The sequence below is a fragment of the Cyrtonyx montezumae genome, unplaced genomic scaffold, assembly GCF_038088225.1.
Source record: "Cyrtonyx montezumae isolate F1298 unplaced genomic scaffold, pur_monq_1.0 scaffold_3, whole genome shotgun sequence".
Lineage (NCBI taxonomy): Eukaryota > Metazoa > Chordata > Aves > Galliformes > Odontophoridae > Cyrtonyx > Cyrtonyx montezumae.
Genome location: NW_027072034.1, coordinates 136620557 through 136643081, shown reverse-complemented (window position 1 = coordinate 136643081; position 22525 = coordinate 136620557). Strand labels below are relative to the sequence as shown.

The window sequence follows — 22525 nt, the reverse complement described above, 5'->3', positions numbered from 1 at the left end:
CTGCCTCTCACTCCACTCCTCCCCCTGAAGTTGTGTAATTATTCCAATTATGGTATCAGCAATACTCCTGATACTTGCATGACAATGCCAGAGAGATCGGAATCAGCTCTGAGAATCGGTATTCTTTTGTATGGCTACAACGGCAGCAAGGCTGTCAGATAACAGCCTGCCCACGAGCAGCCTTCCTTACACAGGTTTTTAAACCTCAGGCTTAGGAGAGGAAAATCACTGTGGTTCCAGTGTCTTCTGTTCAGCTGCTGAAGTGAATCCTTTTATGTGCATTTTTGGAGGGTTTGCTGGCTGAAGGCCTGAGCTGCCAGAGCTGTTGGTAGCGAGCTTTTATCAGCTCTGAATACAGTGCTTACCCTGCTGCGTGATAGCAGGCATTGGGATGGGCTTAAAGTGCAGACCAGTGTTTTCCTTGTTCCCCAATGTACAGACTTTCAGTCTCAGAGAATTCATGATAGTTCTTCTGTCCCCACTCCAGAGGCTGTCCATGGTTTAAATTACCACTCAGTGAATCAGAGCTTTTCCACTGAAGTGAGTGGCCTTGCCTCGGTCCTATATCAGAATATAGGATCATCTCTCATGCATGCTTTTTTGTTACTTGGCCCGTTTGTGTCAGAGGAGACATTTCCTCAGGATAGATGGTGAGCTGCCCTCACATTCCTTTCTTCTCATAACCTCTAGCTGTGAGTGATTCCCTTTTAAATGGAGGTGCTGCTGCCATAGCACATTTCACAACAGCCTGAGGGCTAGAAGTGTAATCCAGCAAGTGAGAAACCCGAGTTCAATTTTGCCAATCTGAAGTGTGCTAATGCAGTTGGACTCCTGGGAAAGCATATTTTGGGAAGTACCCCACTCTGCTGACATGTAGTCGCTTTCTTTGCTTATTTTGATTGGGCTTGGATGCAAGTAAGATGATAAGTTGCTCAAACAAGGGCAGCTCTAGGCACGATGAAAATAAAACCGTAGGTATTGAGGGAAGGTTATATGAGAGGGAGGTGCCTTCTGCGTTTAAACATGTTCCTAGCTGGGTGGCATCTGGGCAGGGATTACAGTTTTGGATCTAAATGCCTGACTATCATTTCAATCCTGTGTAAGGCATGTATATCTTGTTTTATAGCTAGTCCCTGTAGTTCTCAATCAAGGCGTCTTGTAACCACCTTGGTTGGTGAGGAAAATAGATTGAAAGCTTCGCTTCTGTCAACTGAAGGTAAGTTTTCCAGACCTTGAGCAGTTTGAGTCACTCTTTTCTCAGCCCTTTTCAGTATCTGGACAAAACTGAGCTGGGCCATGACTGCTGTTGGTGTCGACACCATTCTGTGCCACTCAGCCAGTTCTAGCATGATATTAACTACACTGTGTAGAAATAGAAGCTTGAGAACGACTCTATCTCATGGGACTCAAGCACCCCCTCCCCGATGCTTACATAAGATATGATTTTTTGTCATTGAGATCATAGAATTACACAATTGTAAAATGGTTGTGGTTGGAAGGGACCTTAAACACCATCTCATTCCAATCCTCTGCCATGAGCAGATTGCCACCCCCCAGCTCAGGCTGCCCTGTGCCCCATCCAACCTGATTTTGAGCATCTCCAGGGATGGGGAATCCACAGCTTCTCTGGGCAGCTTGTGCCACTGCCTCATCACCCTCTCAGTACAGAATTTCCTCTTAACATCTAAACTATGAGATTATGAGAAATGTACATGGAGAAGAGCCTGTTCTGCTGTTTAGATACTTAGATTGCTTCCATAGGCCTGCACAATTCTTGGAGGATACAAATTTTTTTACTCAGCAGAGGAAAGGACCCAAGCCAAGACAAACATTTTGCATTAATCACTGCAGAGACTCTTCTCTGGAGAATGATTCAGAGCCGGAACCTATCCTAGCTCCTCTGGATTGTCTCTACAGAAGACATTTTCTTTTTATTGAAATAAGCTTTGGAAGATCAGTGTCACTGGGTTAAAAATAGCCTTAATAATTCACCCCTCAGTTGTAAAACTGCATGAAGAAAGCACCTCAGTTTTAAATGTGTAACTGGTGGTTCTGTGTGCTCACTGGAGGTCTTCATGAACACAGTGTACTAACAGACAACTCTGGTAGAGTGTCCAGAGTTTGACTGTGTTCCATATTCGTTTTGTTTTTCTTGAAAAAAACCACATGTTTTTGTCCATGTATTTTTAAAAGAGAGTTAGTACAGCTTAACAGCAATAGCTTTATCTCTGCAGGTGGGGGGAAAGATCACACCCTGTAAAAATAATGGGCTTACCATTCTTTGGCTTCCAATAAATGTGAATGTGTGGTCTGAGGTCCCAGAGCTGCAGGGATGTTCTGCATTTTTTAGTTGCTGTACGTCTGGGTGAGCTTTCTGGGTAGGTGAAGGAGGGCTCCTCATTTCCTAAGATCTCGAAGTTTCTGTTAAGAATTTGTGCCAATTTATGTGGTGAGCAAGGAGGGTGTGGAAAGATAGGATATAAATATCTAAGTTCTACAGTCAGATTAGAAGGATTTTAAGAAATTGTTTTCAGAATGATGCAGGTTAAATTTCATTGTGAGTTAAAAGAAAAAAGCCCAGGAAGATAAATGGGGTTATTTCTGTCTGTTAACTTGTGACCTCCATGAAAAACATGATACTGAAACATTACGCACGACAGAACTGAATCTCCAGTTCTTGTTTGTAAAGTCTGCTAACAAAAAAAGAGGTTGGAATTGGATCATCTCATGCTTTATTTACTTACCCTCACAACTCTACCATAATGATGGAACGTTTACCTTTGCTTTGAGCAACATTTTTCCCACTTCACATAGGGGAAGAGGGAGCAGCATTCAAAGCAGATAATCTGAATCAGGTGCAAATTTGCCCAGATTTGTAGTAGAGAATGAGCCTAAGTTTCTGGATTCCTCCTTTTGCCTAAATTCTTATTTGTAAGTTGCTGTTCTGGTGCCAGTTGGTATCATTTGTCCATGTTTCAAAACAGAAATGAATTTAAGGAATGGATCCTACATCTACAAACACAGTTCAGAGTCAGAATCCATTTGGTTCCTGCTGTCCATGGATAGTATCAGTTACTGGAGGGTTTTGTCATATGTCACAACTGTCACATCCTGAAGTCCATGGATACTGGAATCCAGCGCTGCCTGGGGCAGATGCACAGTAACAGAGGAATGGTGAAAAGAACCAGTTAATGACAAACAGAAAGGTGCAAATCAAAAGAACTAAGAAAATCATTCCACTTCATTCTCTGTGGTAGCCACAGCTGGATGACTTCAGTAAGCTATTGAGTGCATATATCCAGTACTTAACCTAAATGGCCACATTTTTCCTTAATGTCAAGGTTGGATGCACACCTGAGTTCTCTCATATCTCAGGCTTTTATAGGGCTCCTTTTAGACCAGTGATTGAGATGATTCAATACACATTTTTAGTTAATTAATTCATTATAGGGATTTATTTTTATTTGTGTGTGTGTGTGTGTAAAATATCCTTGTAAACATCCTTGGACTTTGAAAAGAAAAAAATAAATACCAAAAGAAGTCAAGCCTGGCCTGATGAATCTTTATTTTCAGCAGGAAATACTTCAGTTTTAACAGAAGAAAGATATTTTGAAGAAGACCAAACTCCATAGAAGTCATTAAGGTCCAGTTTTCAAAAGCCTTATGAATCCCTCTCTAATTGTGACAAATAGAAAAGTTCTTAATGTACAAAGATGTCCTTAACGTGCAAAAAATATGCAGTGTTAGCTAGCTTCTGTAGGCCAATGAGTAAGAAAATTCTGCAGCTTATTTGTAAGTAAAGCATGCACTCAAAAAAGGAATTAAGCTTTTCAGTGAGTACAGCCAAAATTCTGCACCAAAAAACCTGCATCAGAGACACAAAGAGATACATAATTTCCCTGTGTAACTTAAATACAGTGGATAATAGTGGAACAGTACTGATGCTTATCCACTTCTTTTCCCTCTCTCATATTTTGGAAGAATCCCACGCTGTTCAGCATTTTAAAAGCTTTTTTAAAAGTTGAAAAACCTGAAAAAATAAAGTTGACAATTGGAAAAAAGCTGATATTTTATTCTTTTATTATATACTCTTTTTGATAAGAAACCTGTGACACCATTTTAGAAAACAAAATTCTAAGTCATACAAACATTTCACAACAGCAGGAAAAACAGCAGCATAAAGCCATTAGAAGGCTAATGTAACTTCAGTGTACCTCCATACATGTTCTGTTACTCTGGTTTACAAGCCACATTAGGTGCAGACAGAAAAAGGGCTTTGTTACAGGTTAGGCTTTAAAGTAGTAATAAGCAACATGGGAAGTTGAGTCAAGGCAGTAGACCAAGAGTTAGGCAAGGATACCAATTACACCCACTTGATTTATTAAATAGCTTGTTACTTAGTTAAAGTGCCAGCATAGTATCCATCATTTTAAATATCCTGGTGTCCACACAGGTAATACACAGAAATAGGCAGGGTTGCATTTACTACAGTCCATTTTTTAATAGGAAAAACCACTTCTCATAAACAGATATTTCCACCTCTTTTGCATAGTCTTGTATGAAAAAACTTTCTTTTGCACACGACTATATATAATGGATATACTAGAATTGCACAGCAATGCTTAAAAATCTGCATAATTTATACACTGAAGTTTTAGTTATCTCAAGTCACTTTTTTGCAGTTTCTCACTCTTGCTGCCTAGTAAGTGTTAAGAGTTCAAATACTACAGAAATAAAAGAAAGCTCATCAAGTGCCATTTACAAAGGTACAAAATATACAGCAAAGTTAACCTCTTATTAAATAAAATATACAGATGAGCTGATATTCCAAATCATTAGGTAACACCTTATTTTAAGGGATAACCTTCTAGGGAGTCTCTTCCCCAATACAGAATTGTGGAAGAGTTAACTTCTGTGTATGCTTATGCATCGTGTCCTTCATTTTAAATGCAGATAATAAAATAATGGACTGAGTATATCATTCAGCATAGTGAGGGCCAAAAATGATCCCTGGAGGAATTGCAGTAAAATCAAAGTGAAACCCTAGAGATCATTCTCGCCCACCCAGCCTACTAATTTAAATTTAAATATTTATCGTAATAATGCCAATCGTCCTCACAATGGTGACAATTAAACTTTTAAGAGAATTTTTCTGCAATCCAGCAATCAACGTACCATTAAAATAAAGTGTTGCCAACATACTCCAGATTTATTCTACCGTTAAAATAGTTAGATATGAAAACTGCCTACTTAGTCTTAAATTGATTCCCTGAAAATAAATGAGTTTTAGAATAATAGCATGTTCCCACTTAACCAGCCATTATCATCTTAACAGGTTGGAATGAATGGTAAGTGCTTGCATGTTACATTAGAAAGAGGGATAACACCATCTACAATTACAGCAGTGTTGCAACCCTGACATTACTCCTGGTCCAGACGTATATTAACCATGGCAAAGCAGCGGCCCACGCTATGAAAGAACGGTGCAACAAAAACATCTGTCAGGCTCTTCCATATGGTCTGCACTGAAGGCAAGACCATGAGACAGGTTCTCACAAAAGGCACCACAATCCTGCAAAAAAAGCAGAAGGAGGATCTGTGAGATTACTGCTGCCATAACATGGGGCAATTGAGAGAAGAAAAGTGCTTACTTATGGCAAAGGGAGGTGATGTTCCTACTCTACATCTCTTAAACAAGTCTATTTTGCAATCTTGCACTCATTCTCCAACAATTTTGTTCACTCAAAGCCTCACACTTATGCAAGCACAACACATATGCTCCTCTGGTTGTGCTCACTTGTGTGCAGCAGATGGTCACTCCTTGTCATGTTTCTGCTTATCCTTATGTGGCAACACTGAGCAAACTTTTGGCCATGCCTCCTATAGGGGTGAACTTTTGCTGTTCTCTCCTACTGCTGGAGGTGATGCTGCAACCTGTAGTTAAGGATCTGTCCTTAAAGCAGTCAGGAGTGGGAGTTTTTGGGGTCTGACAGAAACCATTCTCTCCCTGGTTTGATCACCTGGGAACACTGCTCTCTATGATCCCTTTAGGGCACTCTTGTGTCCCTTGGTCTGACATCTCTCAGGTGTTTCTTTTCTGTCCCCCCCTCTCACACACACACACAACTTGGCATCCACACTTCATTCCTGCTGATGGAAGACCAAGGTTAAACTTGTTACAATAGTGCAGAAACAGTAGAGCAATACTGAATTACATTTAATTGCTGTAGTACACAGACATGCCAAACCTCACACATGCAGGACCTTGTTGATACTGTGAAGCTTTTCACTTATGCATGAGTAACAGAAAAGCAGAATGAGGTCAAAACTCTTGCCTAGGGAAAAGATCTTTTTATCTGCTTGCGTACTTGAAAGAATTGTGCTTTCAGTCCGCTGAGCTCAGGAATCATCCGTGTACGCTCTCCATATGTCCTGACTCCAAAGCAGTGTCATTAGTGGTGGCTTAAGCTAAGTGCACTGACAGCAGAGGGGAGCCAGGCGTGCACATATGGCTGGTGCACCAGGGCTGACACATGCAGGATCAGTGACCACAGCAGCACCAGTTATTCTCCTTTTTTAATCACTTCCTGGCCCAGATCCCTGGCCATTTCACTAAGCTTGGTGTTCTTGGGTGCAAACAGATTACATGTATACATAATATATGTAATACTGAAGTCATACTAGAAAGAGGTTTTCAAAAATCTCCGCACCATATGTAATGTATTCATTTCCTACATGAGGCAGAAGAAGCCACAGATCATTTTGACAGAGATAACAGGCTGTTTCAGTTTGTTGTTGCGTTCAAGATTTAAGATCCCAGTCTTGCTTTCAGTTTCAGAACTCCCACTGACTTCGGTTGGAAGTACTATGCAAAACATTTAATTATTTTATCACAGTTCTGAAAAATATCTAAGTAAATATTGTGTATTTTCAGTGAGCACTACTCAAAATAACAGTGTAGAAAAAAATATAACTGTCATTAAAAAAAAATCAAAGCTTAGATACCTAAAGAGTAAGAATAAAAGAATTATTTTCAATGTTTAACTGGACTCTCAGCTTTTAGCATACAGTGCAAGCTGTATGCTACTATGTCTGTGCTGTGCTCCAAGCTAACCCACATGGATTTAAACAAGAATGGTTTTTCTAAAGCCTTCTCTTCCTTTGTGTCTGCTAGTCAATCACACACCGCATAGAACTGCAAGTGCTACTGGAACATAGTACCTGTAGCTTTAAACTGAACTCCGTAAACAGCATGTTTATTAATCACTTACAGCATCACTACATATAGAATAGATAATTTATAGAAAATAAAATCAGGGCTTCATGCTGAAGTTGATGAGCATCAATAATGCAAAGGGAAAAAAACTTCTCCAACCAACACATGGAGAACACCAGAAATGGCTACTCAGCTTGTGTTGACTGCACCCATTTTCCATTCCAACTATTTTATAGAGGCTACCCCTCCTCTGCTGCCATCTAAGTTTAATTTGGCCTGCCTTTTTTCCTTTCTTTTTTTTCAATCTAGCTCATCAGCAGGGAAGCAGAGAGGCCTACATCTCTACTGGAGGCCTGCATTTCTATTGGATCACCTATAAACAGGACCACACAAACTACAACCTAAACAAATACCACATTATGCAAAAGCTTTACAGAAAGTTGCAGTGAATCACCAGGAGAAAAATAGGGAAGGCTGGGAAAACAGCCATCACACTACAGGCAGCTGCTATAGAGATCATCCACACTGTACCACAACTCAGCATCTTTTGGTCATGTTACATAGAAGAAATATAAAAATGTTTGGTAACTTTTTAAATCTCTTTACACATTATCCATGTTTACGGTATACTGCATACAAAAAAAACAGAATGCAAGTAGCTCTCAATTTTAAAACAAAAGTCAGTTGACTTAGTGTTTTCTTACTTTTAAAATACACATATCCTAAGGATATCAACATTTACTGCAATTTTGGAGCTACTCTTGGTAGAATGGTAGAGCACTGGAAAGAAGAATAAAGCTTTTCTGAATTTGATATCTAAGCTGAAGCATCATCAGGGTATTGCAGCTACTCATATAACCTGCCTTTAAATCATACTGTACCTATATGTTATAAAATACCCATCCTTTTACAAAGTAAAACAATTCACCTCTTCTGGGAGTTGTTGACCTGAAAAGAGCAGATGATCCCCTCTGTTCCAGCCTATTCTGTTGTCTTTATTTTTGTTCAAGGTATGACTTCTACAATTTTATACATATCATCCATTTTATACATATCATGTTTGTTAACACTGTTGGCTTTTTTTCCTGCTAATTCCTAATGGAACATTGGTAAGAACCAAACAAAATACAACTTGATTCTTACTCATAAGGTATTTTCTCAGGAGGCAATTGAACTTTTCATGGAGCTGGACAATGTACTTGAAGTAATCATTCACCATTAATTCAGGCTCCTGTTTTATAGTGAAGAATTGCATCTTCTCCTGTGAAGTCTTTCAAAATGAAATCTCAGACAAATCCTAACGACATTTTTCAAATACTAAACCAGCCAGTGCTTAAACTATCCGGTTCCAGGCTTGCATGAGCACTGCATTATGATTTTGTCTTGCATGGTATTACAGTATAAGCAAATACTGTGAACAGACTGCTGATATGAGCTAGCAGTTTCAGAGCTTCTTGTAAAACCCCACTAACCATACTTACGAGCAAAGAGGTAACCACTGAAGCATGACCCACACGCAGTACACAAAGTACAGTAAAACCAAGCATTTCATATCCCAGGGCTCAGGTAGACTGGAAAAGATAAAACTAAAAGAGAAGCAAGACAACACCACCTACTCCCTTCCTAGAGGACAAGTTATACACCAAGACAACACCAGACCACGTGGCATGTCTTCATGGCACAGCTGTGCTGTAACTTCTTTTGATTTCAGACAGCCAAATAGGGAGATTTTGGGGGTTGAATATGATAGCAAAAAGCCATGTAAATGGAGCTGCAGACAAAAATTGTTTAGGAGATGATGCACATTCAAATCTGCTCATCTGTGTGTGTGCCCCTGGTTATGTCTGAGCACTGTGAACAGATGCTCGTGTGACAAGAGCACAACGCCGGATGACTCCTTGAGCTTTGGAGCTCATCTCCAACCTGAAGTTATAGACTCTCATATATTTATTCCGAGAATAAATATATGATTTATTAACAGGACATTTTATAGATAAGATTACAAAAAAAGCGTATGTGAAATTCAAGAGGTTGCAAACACATGGCTTGAAACAAGAATTAGTCTCTGGATCGACCACAGAGATCATGACTTTCCAGGAGCTGCCTGGAGAACCAGCAGTGTTCTGCTCATATTAAAAAAAAAATCAATAATCTTAACAGCCTCAATCTAGGGACATGTTTAAAAGGTTGCTCAGATATTCACAGATAACTGTTAAAGTTGGTCTGACAACTTCTGAATGTATAGGTGCGATGAAAACGACAGCCATCACTAAGAGAGAAGCCACGAGGAGAAGCAGCCTTCCTTGAAGTAGCTTGTATGTATGTCACCAGCACACTAGCTACTGCAGTTTCAGTATCTTTCACCAGGCAGTGTAAATCTGGATTTTAGCTCAAGCAATGTGAGAAGTGAACCAGAGTGCGTTCATTTTTAATAGGTCACAATGAAAACTCGAGGGTTATTTCTGCTTTCCACAATGTTTCATGTGCTCATTTCCTTCTTTAGTGCTCTTTCTCTGATGAAAGACAACATTTACTATCAGATATGAAGAGTGCAAGCCATGAAGGGTCCTTGGTGCTTGAGGAATGCTGTCCAACTTCAGTAGATTTTTAGCAAGACGACAAAACTGCAACATTTGTGTGAGCTTTGTTCCCTGGAATTTCCAAGTGTTGTTGAAACAGTTTCTAATTTATTCTTAGGAAAACCTCCCCTGTAAGTGATCAACATCAGCATCTCAGTGGTTTGGATGCTGCAAAGGAGGCAGAGATAAGCCCTCCTGTAGGCAGCCATGTGGGAGAGCGTGCCCAACGCTTTCCCATGACGTTGAAACAGTTGAAGTCAGAATTATAACAGAATTCCCATTCCTGCAACCACAAAACAAGCTGATTATTTTTACAGACCCAACAGGCTTACATGGGAGCCAGCATTTAGGTCCTTTTAATGTCTCTGCTATCAGTTGCTCCTGCACTATCCTCCCAAACACAGCAACTTTGAACTCCTTAATGCCAAGAAATTTACAACACTGGGAGTTGCAGAAATAAGTTACCAAAACCTCAGCCTGCTCAAACATTGTGTGAGAACAAATCCAGGCTGTGTTTGTGGGAAGACCAGACTGTGCCGTGCTACCAACTGTAGCACTGGGGAGGGTGCAAGGGGGTGCAGACAGCACTCCTGAGCTGGGTGATTCTTTCACACCCATCCAGGTGCAAGATCAAAATGAAAGATCATCTCCGTATTGACAGTGAACTTAAGCACAGAAAATTAGTTGCTGGGGAGACAAATGAGTCTGCAGACAGTCAATGGAAACTTTTCAAAATCAAGTGCAACATTCACTCGGTTCTATTTCAGATGTACTGGGAACTACAGTTCCTGACACTGTCACTGGGGACTACTTGCACAAATAGAAATTGACCTCTGAGTCCTGTTCGGTGGAATTTGTGTCCACATATCCAGCCCACGAAATCCAGATATAAGGCCATTCTCCAGCACTAAATGTTGTTAGTCTGAGCAACAATGAACTCTTCCATAGACATTTCACTAAAAGAAATCTTTATGTCCGCCATATCCTTTTGCAGTCCTGGTATGGTATGGCACAGTGATCACTGGCTGACATGAAAGTCTAGGCCCACTATAAACTGTCCATAATAATTTGAGGCTCAGAAAAGTAGCAGTTCTAAATTATACTGCAACTCCTCATTGCAAACTCCGCATGCTCCAGAATTGAAGTTAATCAGGTTTTGAAGTTGATTGTAACAATGCCATCAACCCAAATTTCCATTCCTCTTCTGAAATCTGAAATCTGCAACCAAAAGATTGCCATTGGAAGTTCAAACAATCAATGTTTTTACATAGGTTTTTTTCCCAGTTTCTGGATAGCATTTTGTTTTCCTTACTGAGTCCTTCATGATACCAGTATTACTCAAGCCAAACGAGGCTTACGTCAAAACTCATGCACACAGAAAATCCTGGTTTGCAAGAATGACACTGATGACAGGCATTTGTGCTTTCTTCTGCAGCCTGATGGTCTCCCTTCTTCCTTCAACATCATTCTTTCCCCTGCCTCTCTTCCTTCTCCACCATCACCTGTCTCTCTGGGCTCAAGAGGCTCTTCCCTGATATTTCACCAGCACTTTCTGTATAAAGCACACCAGCCTTGCAACTTTGGAGTATTTGCCTGTGAACCATGGCCATGGCTTTTCTGAGCTCAGGAGCGGGTCTTTGCACCACACCTCAGATGCACCTGCTGTGAGGCAGTGACAGCTGACTTCGTGACAGTAGCAAAGAAAGACTGAGCTGGGCCTCCTAAAGCTTCCTTCAGTCAGCGAGCAAAGAAAGAGGTAAGCTTATTGAGGAGGTGTCAGGTGTAAGCAATGCTCCTGCACGGGCCTGCCATTTAAAACACACTCGTTTCGACAGTTCTGTACTCTGGTTTACAATAACAAGCAGCCAATAGCCAGGCAGGGTGCCGCACAAACGGCAAAGCTCTGTCCCCAAGGAGCTTACCTTAGACGGGAAAGCTGCTAAGAGCAAAGCAGAGAGCTGAATGGCGGCGGTGCCATTGGGGCACGCAGGCGGCAGAGCAGAGCAGGGCAGAGCCCCGGCCCCACGCCCTCTGCCCCCGCCCCGCACACGCACTCACCAGATGTGCAGGCAGCTGAGGGCCGCGAAGACGATCCCCAACACCAGGGCCAGCGGGACGGCGAGCAGCAGGCTCAGCAGCTTGTACAGCACGTACTTGCTGAGCTCGAAGAGCGCGTGGCTGCAGATCCACACCTTGTCGAAGGAGTGGGTGAGCTCGGGCTCGGCGATCACGTCCTCGAAGCCCAGCTGGAAGAGCGAACAGCCCCGACGGCCGTCAGCCGCCGCCCGGCCCCGGCCCCGCCGCCCCATCCGCCCCGCCCGGCACCTGGAGATGGGCGTTCATCCCGCGGGGGTCCCGCTCCAGCGCGTCCTCCGCGCACTTCTCCGCCTCGGACAGCGCGGGGCCGCCCGGCGGGAAGTGATCGTCGTCCATGAAGATGCGGGTGTCCGCCTTCTCCGTCTCCAGCCCCATGGCGCTGCCCGGCTCCCGCCCTGCCCCGTCCGCCGCCCCCGGCACCGCGGCCCCGCCGGGCTGGGGCGGAGCGGCGCGGGGAGGTCCGGCCACGCCCCGCAGGGCCGCACCGAGTCCTGCGCCGGGACCGGCACACGGAGCGACGGCGGCCCTGAGGCGGGCGGGAGCCGTGCTGGTCCTGTGTGCTGCCCGCAGCCAGCCCGAGGGTGAACGGGGCACAAGCAGCCTCGCCCACCTGTAATTTTCTTTAATATTCTTTCATTTCTTTAATGTTCCCCGCTACGTTCTATTAAGAACAGCCTCGAGCTGAGAGGAACGTGCAGGAAAGTGATACAAAAATTACTGCAAGGTTTGGGTAGGAAGTCACCTAACACAATGCTCCGGATCACGCTGCATTGTTCTTGCCCGGATCGCAGCTCTGCGTAACTCCCGCTGATGCTTTTTTCTTCCCTGCTGATGAATTTGGAGATCCTGGTGTCACATAAATGGTTTAGATCCAGCAGTCTGGCTGTGGCTCATTAGCTGTAAAGGCTCGCAAGCAGAGGTATACAATTGGTTTAAATACAAGCAAAGAAACAGAGTGATGACTCGGGATATACTTTTGAGCTTCATTTCTACCTCTCAGTTCCTCTTTTTTTTTTTTTTTTTTTTTTTCTTCTGTGAGTGGGGGGAACAAGAAGGCCAGTTGGTAGGCTTGAGGTTCAGACACCCTTCAGGATCCTTCTGCCCAGCAATTATATGTTTAACTTCTGGGAACAGGAGCTGCCTCTTCAGTCTGAGTGCAGTCTGAGGACAGTCAATGGGATTCTGGTGTCTGCTTGTGTTGGATACAGAAATTTGGGTCTGGTGCTGCTGAAAAGTGAGGTAGGGGCAACCAGCAGAGGGTCCCAAGCTAGCCCTTCCCCTGTTGAGGTCAGAACACTCTCCTTTTTGTCAGTGACTTACCTTCTTTCTCACTTGACAAATAGATTGAGGTGCACGTACTGCTCCTGAACACATCTGCCTTCCTCCTGTGTTTCTCTCCACCAATCAGTTGGAACAGTGAGATTGTAGCTCCACATGCTCAGGTCCAGGTTTGCTAAAAGCTAAGCAGGGGTTGTTCTTGCAAGATGACCCAAATCACAGCTTGTCATGTGAGAATGGCTTGGAGTATCAGCCACCTTTACAACAACAAGAATAGCACTTTCTTGTTAATTTCCATCTGGTTTTGAAATCTGTTAGTGTAGTAGCTGAGAAATGATGTCTGTCAAGAGACCACTGTGGAAAATGAAGATTTTTTCCTTTATAATCTCTGACGACTGAAGGATTTGAAATAAAGTGGTGATGCAATTGCTCCTGAAAGAATAACATTTTTCAGGAAAAACCTGTTTAGAAGCAATAAATGTTGAAGGCTGTAAAGATCTTGGAATATTGTTTTTTGAGGACCCTTTAGAATATGCTTTCAATAACTGGCAGGGTTTTTATTTGGATATGATTTGTACATGAATTGTCAAATGGGATTGATGGTAAAACCCAAGCAATGTCAAGTTCTGATCCCTGGCTTCTCTGGCAAACAGAAAACAGCAAGGCATGCTTAGGAAAGGAGATTTTCCCCAACTCTTCCTTCTGGTCTATTTGCTCTCCTCAGGACTGCCAGACCCAGCTTTCTGCCAGCATGGCTGGAGAGTACAGCTGGAAGTACTAACACAGGAGTAGAGAGCAGTGACTGCAAACAGTGCAAATTGGTCTCTGCATAACTTCTCCTGTCTTATATAATGCTCTGTAACATCCTTGGGACAGGCTGTTTTTTTTCTCTTCAATTTTTGTGTACACTAGCCCACGTGTAGTTCTTTGTGGGGCTTTAAGATGCCACCAGATTTTGAGGAGATAAAATGTGCCTCCATTTTCTAATCATTCCACATTTTGTTGCTCTATTTTTTTAACAAGGAGAAGGGTAAAATTATTCTTTTTACAGCTTCTTTGTATTAGAATACTAAGAACTTATTGCAGTGTAGACTGTGAAAGCACTGAATAGTAGTCTCTCAAGGAGCTTGTAATCAGAAGCAAAGGCCCAGAGGTGACTGGTGGATGCAGACATATCGATGGGGCATCCTGTGGAACAAGCAAGGATGTGTTAGGAGCAGCAGTTTTACTACCATACACTTAACATGTTGTTGAAGAGGGAGTTCTAAGAACTGTTTGGAGGAGGGTTATGAAGTAGCACCATAAATGTTCACTACAGTTCCTCTAAGGCAGCGAAGTGTAGCAGAAGGGGAAACAGCTCATGAACAGCTTTTTGGAAGAGGAAAGTCTATGAATCTGTGAGAGGCAAAGAGGCAAAGAACAGGTTAAGTTGGTTACATTTAGCATCTAACCAGTGTGTAATTTCATTGCAAAATGTCAAGTCAGTTCAACCTTTGTATTATAAGGATGTTCCTGTTTAAACTTTGAGCATGACTTTGATTATTGTAGTGTTTTATATACAAATAGAGGCTATCTTTCCTGAGCATGGTAAGGATGTCAATTATATGGCTTCTGGCAAAAATTTACGCAGATATACTTCGCATTTCAGAAAGTTCTTCAGTCTTTGCAACAAGACCCTGAATAATGTCCAGCTGGGCCTTGTCTAGTCTGTTCTGCTTGTTTGGTTGAGTTCAGTTCTCAGACTGCTTTCTGCCTCTTTCCCTTTTCTTTCCCCTTTTAAAAGTACATATTTCTAACCTCATCTAAAATGATTGTGTCATGCTTACCCTATTAATAGCACTTTACATTTCAAAGGCGAAGAACAAGAAATGATGTTAGTTTCTCCTGTCATCTCATTCCACTTTCAACTGAAGTGTGCTTAGAGTAAGTTATTTTCTTTTCACAGTGTTGAAAATCTTAAAAATTTCTAAGTAGCTATGGAAAGAGTCTCTTGTCTTCATATCTTTATGACATACTGAGGAATTTTTGCTACTACTGCTTCACAGGTGGGCTGATGAGACACAGAATGTCTTTTGGGCCCTGAGTATTTTAGTGAGCATCACAAGTGAGGTGTGAGTGGAGTGGCTGCAGCCCTCAGCTGAACTTGTGTTCAGAGAGTGGGAGGGAGAGGAACTGAACAGCTGAGATATCAAGAAATGAACAAGGCAGTAGGAATGGGGAGGGTGCAGACCCTTTTCCTAAGTTTTCTTTTGAGAAATGTGTGCCTGGGTCTAAATCCATATGAAGGAAGCAGGTATAGTGAACTGAGAGATTCATGTAGCATTCAGGAATGTGCAAGATGAGTTAAAATGGTGGCTCTCAGAATTTAAAGGTATGGATTAGAATCTATTTTTTTGTTTGTTTAATTTCAGAGTGGATTGATTACATATTCAGGTTTAATACACATGGGGAACTTCAAGCTGTCTTGATTTTGCCATTTCTGCAGGTATGAATGTATGTGTATGTACATACATATATTTATTATCTTTTGAAATGTACACATAAGAAAAACTGGTGGGAGACTTTTACCAAAACTGGCTGTGTTATATGTGAACCAGTTAACACTTGTTTCAAGAAAAAGGATAAGTAGGTCCTGACCCTGTGTAGATACTCTTGCTCCCAGTTGCTTCTCTTGTAGTTTTCTTCCTCATGGAGTGCAAATTTTGCTGCCTTCAGTGATCAATCAATATAAACAAATGGAAGCCACAGCTAAACATTTGTATTTATTTTGCCAAATTCTCTCCTACTCTGCTGAATTTAAGCCAAAAGCTTCAATGAAGTCAGTTTGTATATGTGTCAGGGTGAAAGTTGCTTACAGAATCTGAGTAGAGATGATGTGATAAATGTGTTCAGGTCAGAAACTGGTTGCAGAAATGATTTTAGGATTTTCTGGATATCTTTCAACCAAGCTAGGCTGGGGAGAATAAAGGTATTTATAATAACTTTCAGCATAGCCTCTGATTTCTAACATGAGAAAGTAAGTGCTCCCACGAGGGCTCCTGAGTTACTGTTTTGCTGATTTACCACTTAGTGCTCAAATCAGCTCTAGAGCGGAGATGAGAGAGTTTGCTGCTTTATGGCAACAGGGGGAATTCATTTTCTTGTGAGGAAATGGAAAGCATGGAGAATAGCAGAGGGGGCAGGGGTGAGGCATTTTTTCGTTGTCTCATTTCTCCAATCAGTAAAACTCTTGAAATGCTTTCAGTGTGTTTACATAATTCATATTTTCTTTTTATTTTCCTTTTAATTATCAATATTATTATTTTAATTTTTGCTTCTTGGTGCATTTTATTGATATCGGCAGAGATGTTACTCATGTGTCAGGGTATGCTACAAGGTCAAAGTGACCATGACACTCAGTGGCACCCAGGCTTGGATGCTGAAAAAATGGTGATCTAGTGGGAGAGGTCTCAAGCTGGGCACTGGGGGCTGACTGATGTGTGACACATACCTCAAGGTTTACAGAAGGACTGAGATAGTTATAATACATTTTTCCTATATGCTTGAGTATGTTGTTATAGGGAAGTATACTGGGTGTTAAGGCATCTGAGACAGGTTTGTGCTAGGTGGGCCAGCTGCATGTTCCAAGAAGTTGGAATGTAAGGGGTAGAAAGCTCTGACTGACTGCTCATGATGCCTGTTGGTGCTCCAAGCTTGCCACAGAAAAACCTCTCACTCAACCTTACAGCATGGTCTTCCAACAGCTACTGCTGTGGTGGCTTGCTACAATATGGTAACCCAAGTGTTTTATGACTGTTTATTCGTATAAGTAAAGAAAAGCCTTAAAGTTTGATAGAGCATGAAACCAGAACTGAATGCTGATCAAACCTCAGAGCTTGCTAAGGTGAAAAAGGGCTATGATGGAAGAGATATGTAAACAGCCCTGATGATGGTGTGACTTGTGGGGAGGACCACACAAGGATTTCATTTTGTGCAGCCAACAGTTAAACCACGGATTCTGATGGAAAATCATAATAAAAGGAGTAGCTGTTTGGCCATCATCTGTTGGAAACATTTGAGGTTTAGCTCTCTGTGATGCAGAGTCCTGCTCTTTATCTTGGGCTGCTCCACGTTTGCTGAAGATTACTAAATGCTCTGGTTTAACGAGGGCACTCTTAATGGCTGTTCCGTGCTTCTATTAGTGGATCACTGCTTTGCAGGGTTCTGATGCCCAGATGACAATTGGGAATTGCAGAGTGATGTGCAGTTGTTGACAGAGAGTTCAAAAATAAAAAAAAAAGAAAAACAAACTCTTGGAGCTCCTCAATAGCTGCTGCAAGTTGAGATGTTCAGGAATTCTTTATTTTTGTTGTTGCTGTTTTATATCTTAATATTTTTTTTCTGAAGCTGCAGATTCCTATCCATTCAGTAGATGGATCAAATACATCTCAGAGCAGTTTATGAAAGATGTCCGGCTGAAATTTGACTCTGAAAGTGACAATGACTTGATTCAGACTCGCATGGTTTACTTAGCATTTCTCAACCACACTTCAGCCATTTACTGCCACTAAATTTTCTGGATGATTCCTGCAACTCAATATCTCACAGGGTTTGCTGAATGCTCTTTGATCTTTTCACAGGTTTCTGCTTTTCTCATACTTGGGATGTGGAAGGGAAATACTGAGCATGTTTTGCTTGAATTAGGTTCTTCTCTTGTACAGTTCTTGTGCCTTTACAGAATATTCTTGTGATCTGATAAACTACTTATCCTGAGAATGCATTTTTGCTCTGTTTGCAATATGCTGATGAGATGGAACATCTCCAAGGAATTCAGGACATTCTCAGCAACAAATTGATTCAGTCCTTGAGAAAAAGGAATTTATTTATTTATTGCTAAAATATAGACAAAATAACTTTTCATTCTTATTCAGAGTTTACTTTTAGAATGGCGTAGTGGAAAACTGATGAGTTTTTCCTTTCCAAGGCGTTGGCTGGTCCTACACTTACGGCTCATAAGGGATTTTTACTTGCAGAAGGAGTGCTTCACGAACACTACTGTTGTGCTATTTTGGTGTTGGCACTTCTTGTTTTTCTTTTTCCTACCATATTCTCTATCTTTTTGTAGTGGCTTGGTTGAATGTCTTATTTGGCTGGCTTTGGGTAAATTAATCGTAAAGTCATTTTTGGGATAAAAAATATATTCCTTTGTGAAAATGGCTGCTACTTTGTGAATTGCAGAATTGTCAGAATACTTTTTTAAATGTCAGGCAATTAAAAAAAATCTACTTTGGCAACTGCACTGAGAGAGCCTAGGAGAGAAAGAATCAGTTTGTTTTCCATTTGGATAACTTGTTGACCGTGTGAGCAATTAGCATTTTTGCTAAATGCTTTGAGTCAAATTAGTGTAGTTGCTCCTGTTCTTGAAAACACGCTTGGGTTATGTGTCTTCTCTCTGTAAGAATTCTCTATTATCATTGGGATTGCAGATTGCAACTACCACACGTGTATCTTACTAAACATACGTATGAAAACATGTTTATATGTACATGTACATGTATATATGCATATTACCTATTATTGTGTTTTGCTCTGTCCAGATTGTGCTGAGGAAGGAGACAGGAGGAGAATGATTGCAAAGTTACCTTACAGACAGGATGCATATGATTAATTCTGGCAAACTCTGATTCCTCATCAATTGGCTCCTCCAGTTTATTTTTCAGTTGTTGTTCTTTTTTTTTTCCCCTTCCAGCCTGCTCCCTTCCAATTCTATATGCTTTTTTCTCTTTCTGTCTTTCAAATAACTTTTATTAAGCCTGGATGAAATAAGGAAACTTGCTTAAGTGAGTCAGCAGCACCCAGTGGATTCAACAAGCGCTGGAAGAAATTGTGTGTATGTGATGTGCACATCTTAAGATTTCCTTCAGTGTTTGTGCCTGTGACAGCAGTGGTAGGAGAGACAGCAGATGACAGTAGTCGTTAGGGATCATTTTGTTCGTCTTGTTCTCCAAAGCTGCTTTGACCAGAGGTAGATGATCCTTAAATGAAATGCCAGCTATGTTGTCTTAATAGCATGCAACACAGAATAGGTGAACTACTGAGGGATAGGTTTTAAGAGACCTCCTGCAGACAGCTTTGGGAGAAGAAACCATTGTCAGTCCTACATTAATCCTTATGGATCTATATCTTCCATGCCTGAGAAAGTGCTCAGTCTATTTTGGATGTCCGGCATACTTTTTTCTTCACTTATTTAGTTACTATTTCTTTGCTCTTCCTCTTTTGCCGTAAAAGTCCTTTGCTTTTTTGTATTTAAGCCTTTCAAACTGTATATTAGTTTTATCTTTTCTTCTTGTCATATTGCCAAGGTCTTCAGAATCCAGTTCTATTTTAATCACATGCTATATGTGTCTGTCTCCCCAGCTCTCTGTTCCTTTTTGTTGTTTTCTGGCCTCTTTCCATTTTTCTCCCCCCATCTTTCTGATAGATGTCTGTAACTTCATGTAAAATTCCTGGCAGGCACACAGAGGTTAAGGTCATACAAAGATAGATTTTCACCTCCTTTCTCTTTGACTTGATGTATATCTGAAAACAGATTGAGACTGTTGTTTTGTTGCCATATTACCTTGCAGACAGTGCATTTCTGCCTGCTATTACTGTGGGCTCTCTCAGGCATTATAGGTTTAAGGTTCATGAAAATAAATGCTTGGCCTCAGTTGCTCCTATTTATGCCAGCTGAAGGTGTGCCCATTTTATTTTCTGTAGGCTGCTTCAGTTTGTAGCTGAATATTTTGTGTGTATGTATGTTCACGTTGTTTCAGTATTGCTACTTATTACTTTTTTGTGTCTTTCTTCTCTTCCACGTTGGCAAAGAATTCTCTATAAAGATCTCCACCCTCTGGTGAGAAACTTGTTAGCCCTATGGCTGAAACAAGTCAGAGCTGCAGTTTTTCCAGCTGAACCTTTGGGAATAAGGGCAGAACACCCAAGTGCTTAGTGACTGTGTCCAAGCTATATATGGTAAAACAGTCTGGGTGACACTGAATTCTAGGCCACTCCTGTGACCTAGCCTCGTTGTACCCTCTGGGGCAATTTGTTCTCGACCTGAGCTTTGGTTCCTCCAAACTGCAGCTCGCACTTGGGGACACTTAAAGGGGAGTTCCCAGGGCTCTTCCAAGGAAGCAGCTGGGAAGCATCTGTTCAGCCTCATTCCCAAAATGCAGAAGCAGTGGAGATGCATATACATCTACACATCTGTGTGTGTGTATTGGTGACTATCTAGAACATACACTAGGCACTCTGAACCTTTTTTAATAGCAGGTTTATTAGATTATATTGACATACTGCGCTGAGAACATGGCAAGCCCGAGGCATTTCTTGGATTATGACTCATTCTGTTTTCCATTTCAGCAGCTCCAGGTTTATTTTGGTGCCTTGACCAAGCATTTTAGATTTGCTTAACTCTTTTTGTTGTAGGCTTTCTAATTCACTTAAAAATTGGTAGAAAAAGGGAGGCATGAGCCTGGCAGAACACAGCTTTTGAGGACCTTCTGACATGAGTATGGAAGTACCTACCAGTGTGCATGCCACGAGCTGATAGATCTGGTTTTTGTTTTTCTTTCTGTATAATGCCAGGCAAGGCATCTGACCTTTTTGTGTTATCTTGTCTTTGCCTGTGTGGCTCACTGCAGTTTCATTATGTGAGAATGAAGTGGTTCTATTTTGCTAGGCTCAGGCTTACTGATCGTGGGAAGCGAATCAGGGAACCCACTTGCCTCTGTACATGCACAGAGTGCCACCTGAAAACCTGTTAGCATATCCTGCACAGTATGATACACGTGGCTCCCAGCTATTTTGTGAAAATTTTCATCATCCTGGCAAATTCTCCTTTTCACTGGGATTCATTTAATAGTTCACATCTTGGTGACATTGTATGAGCACCCAAATCTTTTTAGACACTTTGTTTGCCCTTATTGGCAACATTGCTTCAAGGCAAAGTCTTGTTCATCAAGCTTGTTAGGTAAAACTGAGGAATGCAAAAGCTGTTCTAAATATAATCTGCCTATTGTGTGTGATGAGATGGATGCATCTTCTGTCTTCACTGTGGTTTTGAGAATACAGGACTCAGGACTCAGCTCTGGGATCACCACCATGTTTGACTAAAGAGCAGTTTATCCCCGTGCTTCCTGGCACTGCTCTTTTTCAAATGGAGATATATTTTGTCCAGTCCTCGACTTGTAGGTCAAGTCAGTGGTATAGGCAGCATTCAAATTCCACTGTTTCTTTTTCAGCTCACTGCCTAACCACCCACTGTTAGGAAGCAGGTGGCTGTGCTCCCCATCCTGCTGTTGCCTTTGGTGATCTTTGTTGATGCTGGGAGAAAAGCTGAGGTGCAAGGTGTTGTAGAAGTCTGCCAGTCTCCACAGTGAGTGCACAAGAAGATGTGTAATCCTGCCCAGAACCTTGATCCCATTGAAGTAGCAGAAATGAGCTTTATGGCAAAGCATTCTGCAGGTCAGCTGGGAGGTGTTTTCCTCAAAATGCATAGTCTGCCTGGGAAGACCTCCTGTTAGGGGCTGGCTAGGAGGCACCTATAAAAATAAATAGGAATGCACGAGGGCTGTGCAGTCCAACCTGCTCTCTAAAGATGTTAGAATTTTAAAAAGGCACATTATTGTCTGTCCTACATAGGATAGGGATTATTCTGATATTTTTAAAGATGCCATTATAAGACATCTTTTCTTTCTATTTTGTTCCATTCAGAGAATTATTTCCAGAGCACTGTGACATGAAAGAGCATGCATTTACAGAGGGCTGCGGAGTGCCTCTGACAGAACGTAGCCGAAGGCGATGTGATCTGGAGAAATATGCCTCATAAATTCCACCCCATCTCATGACCCAGACAGCAGAGGTGTTTTGTTCAGATGCTCTCACAGTGCAACTACCCTTATGTAGGCAAGCTGGAGCAACCCCAGGCAATGCAGGCACTTACCCAGAACTCACAAAGGAGAGAGCGGAGAGCAAAAATCTAAAGGAAATTCAGGAACAACACAAAAGTCCATCATGATGAACAGAAGCTCATTTTCATAATGAGTGTGCTCTCAGCAGTCCCAGTTTTCTGCTGCTTGCTAAGTGCTCTCTGTAAGAGCCAGTTGTGGGCAGTGGGTGAGCTTGGCCAAACATTCCTGTACTTGCAGAGGTGCCACAAGCGTCCTCTGTGAGCAGTGTTTGAAGGTGCTGCAAGATTATTTTTCCAGTGGCATCTGCAAACTCTGACTAAGGACAGAAGAATCAGATGTGTACAGCACTGGCTGTCCCGTCCTGCACATTGCTGAGCTCTGGGCTGCCCTGGCACCCACTGCAGAGGAGCAGAGACTGTGGC

The 22525-nt window shown here is 41.8% G+C and overlaps 1 protein-coding gene across 1 annotated transcript; it reads right to left on the bottom strand.

Annotated features, from left to right (window-relative positions):
• Positions 1–3541: 3541 nt before the first annotated feature.
• CAV2 (caveolin 2) lies at positions 3542–12313 on the bottom strand. Its single transcript, XM_065743477.1, has 3 exons — positions 12121–12313; positions 11854–12041; positions 3542–5572 (listed from the first exon to the last, which is right to left on the bottom strand). Exons 1-3 carry the CDS (start codon positions 12265–12267, stop codon positions 5422–5424), a joined length of 486 nt encoding a protein of 161 aa, XP_065599549.1. The 5' UTR covers positions 12268–12313; the 3' UTR covers positions 3542–5421.
• Positions 12314–22525: the final 10212 nt, after the last annotated feature.

What these genes read in the sequence shown, in the direction of transcription:
- CAV2 (XM_065743477.1), bottom strand. Translation starts at nt 12,267, where the DNA reads ATGGGGCTGGAGACGGAGAAGGCGGACACCCGCATCTTCATGGACGAC. An exon ending in GGATGAACGCCCATCTCCAG is followed by an intron (nt 12,042 to 12,120) that starts GTGCCGGGCGGG and finishes TCGCTCTTCCAG; the next exon opens with CTGGGCTTCGAGGACGTGAT. An exon ending in CTCAGCTGCCTGCACATCTG is followed by an intron (nt 5,573 to 11,853) that starts GTGAGTGCGTGT and finishes CTTTTTTTGCAG; the next exon opens with GATTGTGGTGCCTTTTGTGA.